This window comes from Phalaenopsis equestris, unplaced genomic scaffold (genome assembly GCF_001263595.1).
Source record: "Phalaenopsis equestris unplaced genomic scaffold, ASM126359v1 Scaffold000054, whole genome shotgun sequence".
Lineage (NCBI taxonomy): Eukaryota > Viridiplantae > Streptophyta > Magnoliopsida > Asparagales > Orchidaceae > Phalaenopsis > Phalaenopsis equestris.
This window is the reverse complement of record NW_018164496.1, coordinates 1808551-1810845: the sequence shown is the minus strand read 5'-3', so window position 1 is coordinate 1810845 and position 2295 is coordinate 1808551. Positions and strand designations below refer to the sequence as shown.

General features: G+C 30.7%; 1 protein-coding gene across 1 annotated transcript; it reads left to right on the top strand.

Moving 5' to 3' along the window:
• The first annotated feature begins 91 nt into the window (after positions 1 to 91).
• On the top strand, positions 92 to 2008 carry LOC110019312 (aldehyde dehydrogenase family 2 member C4-like). Its single transcript, XM_020716934.1, has 5 exons — positions 92 to 274; positions 361 to 498; positions 941 to 1078; positions 1169 to 1230; positions 1735 to 2008. The coding sequence occupies exons 1-5, from the start codon at positions 92 to 94 to the stop codon at positions 2006 to 2008; spliced, it is 795 nt and encodes a 264-aa protein (XP_020572593.1).
• The last annotated feature ends 287 nt before the right edge of the window (positions 2009 to 2295 follow it).

The window sequence follows — 2295 nt, the reverse complement described above, 5'->3', positions numbered from 1 at the left end:
TATATATATATATATATATTATACAAATTAAATACATCATTTCCTTAATTAACATATTAAAAAATAATTATATTAATGTTGTAATTTAATTATGTTTCAGGTGAGTTTCACAGGATCTACAGAAGTTGGGAGGTTAGTGATGGGAGCAGCAGCAGCAAGCAATCTGAAGACTGTTTCATTAGAATTAGGAGGAAAATCACCATTAATTATCTTTAATGATGCTGATATTAATGTGGCTGTGCAGATTGCTTGGCAGGGTGGTTTCTTCAATAAGGTACTTAACTATTCTCTTATTTACATTTTAATACTATATATTATATGATACTATTTCTCATTCAAATGAAAAAAAAATATTTGCAGGGAGAAATGTGTGTTGCAGGATCTAGGGTTTATGTGCAGGAAGGGATATATGATGAATTTTTGAAGAAGGTGACTGAAAATGTAAAAGAATGGGTGATTGGAGACCCATTTGATACTAAGGTTCATCAAGGGCCTCAGGTATGTTAGACTAATTTAATTCAGGAATATTTACATATATACCGCTCAATTCTTATGTATTTACGTATATAACATCTGAACTTTAATTTTCGTCTGCATGTCACATTACCCATGCATGAAAAATGTGTAATTCAATTTTTGAAATTTAAAATTGTGATATTTTTATGTGATATGAACCATTTAAGTGGTGTAAATCTAAAATAGTAAAATTTAGGTGTAGATGAGTAAATACATAATAATTAAGTGATATATTTGTAAAAGCCACTTTATTTTAATAGAAAATATAAACCAAGTTATACTTCCCCCTCTCTATAAGTATGTATTATTAAAGTTTAAAATCTCTCTATTGATATGATAAAATGCAGTATTTGCATTCTTACCCTTAAAATGATCTAGGATGCAATTGCAAATATTGTAAATCTTTATAAATTTTGAATTTTAGGTTGATAGGGAGCAATTTGAGAAGGTTCTAAGGTACATAGAGGCAGGGAAGAGAGAGGGAGCTACACTATTAAGAGGAGGAAAAGCTATAGGTGAGAAAGGGTACTACATAGAGCCCACCATCTTTACTGATGTCAAGGTAAGAATGTCTCTCTACTTGTTAATAAAATATTTAATTATTTATAATTTATTATTCTTATTAAAATTGGTTTGAATATATTTTTCTTAGGAGGATATGTCGATTGCTAAAGATGAAATATTTGGCCCGATGATATGCGTCATGAAGTTCAAGTAAGTACTGCAACCCTAATTTCATATACCCCCAACCCGTGTTTTTTTTTTTTTTCCTTACTGAGTCTTTTACGCAAAACATTCTGATGTCTCAACTGGTTGGTTTCCTTCATCTAACTGTGTGTGCTGGATTCTCGTACAACAATGTGACAATAATCTATTACTCAATCTCTGTCAATTTTATAGCGCCATCAGTTTCAATGGTGTTTATCGAGTTTCTTAAATTATGATTGAATTTTTAAGATTTTCTTTGAAGCTATCGAAACAGATTGAAATTATTGAGACTGAAACTTTCATCCTGATTCAATCAGTCATCCTCTTAAATTAATCCATAATTACTAAAATATCCCAAATTCAATTAAACTAAATATTATATATTTATAGTTCACTATAATTTAAAACCATAATATTCTCCATTTCATTATATCCTAATTATACCAAAAAAGAAACAAATTAATTTAATCATGAATATTAATATATTGATTTATATTGTGATTGAATCAGGACAACTGAGGAAGCAATTGAGAAGGCTAATAGCACCAAGTATGGACTAGCTGCGGGAGTGCTAACAAATGACCTGAACATAGCTACTCGAGTTAGCAGGTCGGTTCGTGCCGGGACGGTTTGGGTCAATTGTTACCTGATTGGTGATATTAATGTTCCTTTTGGTGGGTTCAAAATGAGTGGCTTCGGAAAGGAATGTGGGCTCCAAGGATTGGATCACTTTCTCAAGGTCAAGTCTGTGATTACTCCTATTTATAACTCTCCTTGGTTGTAATTCGTGTTTTTGCCAAAAAAAAGGTGGCAATCATATTAATATAATAAATGCTTTCATTTGGGCTTATTTGATAATATGTTTGATCTTGATGTTGAGATCTTAGAGGTGGGTTCTTAGTCCACATTTCTTAAATAATGTTATCGATAATGATGATTTTAATAGGATGAAATGGTTTATCAGTAGAGACATTTTTTTCTCTCTCTAAGTTGAATGGTGATTTTTTTTATATGATATGAACGATTTCGGTGGTAAATATGTAAAATACAAAGTTTAGGTGTTTGATATGT

Excerpts from the sequence above, each read along its gene's own strand:
- LOC110019312 (XM_020716934.1), top strand. The coding sequence starts at position 92 with ATGTTTCAGGTGAGTTTCACAGGATCTACAGAAGTTGGGAGGTTAGTG. Across the intron at positions 499-940 it reads AGGTTCATCAAGGGCCTCAG|GTTGATAGGGAGCAATTTGA; the intron begins GTATGTTAGACT and ends TTTGAATTTTAG. Across the intron at positions 1,079-1,168 it reads CCATCTTTACTGATGTCAAG|GAGGATATGTCGATTGCTAA; the intron begins GTAAGAATGTCT and ends TATTTTTCTTAG.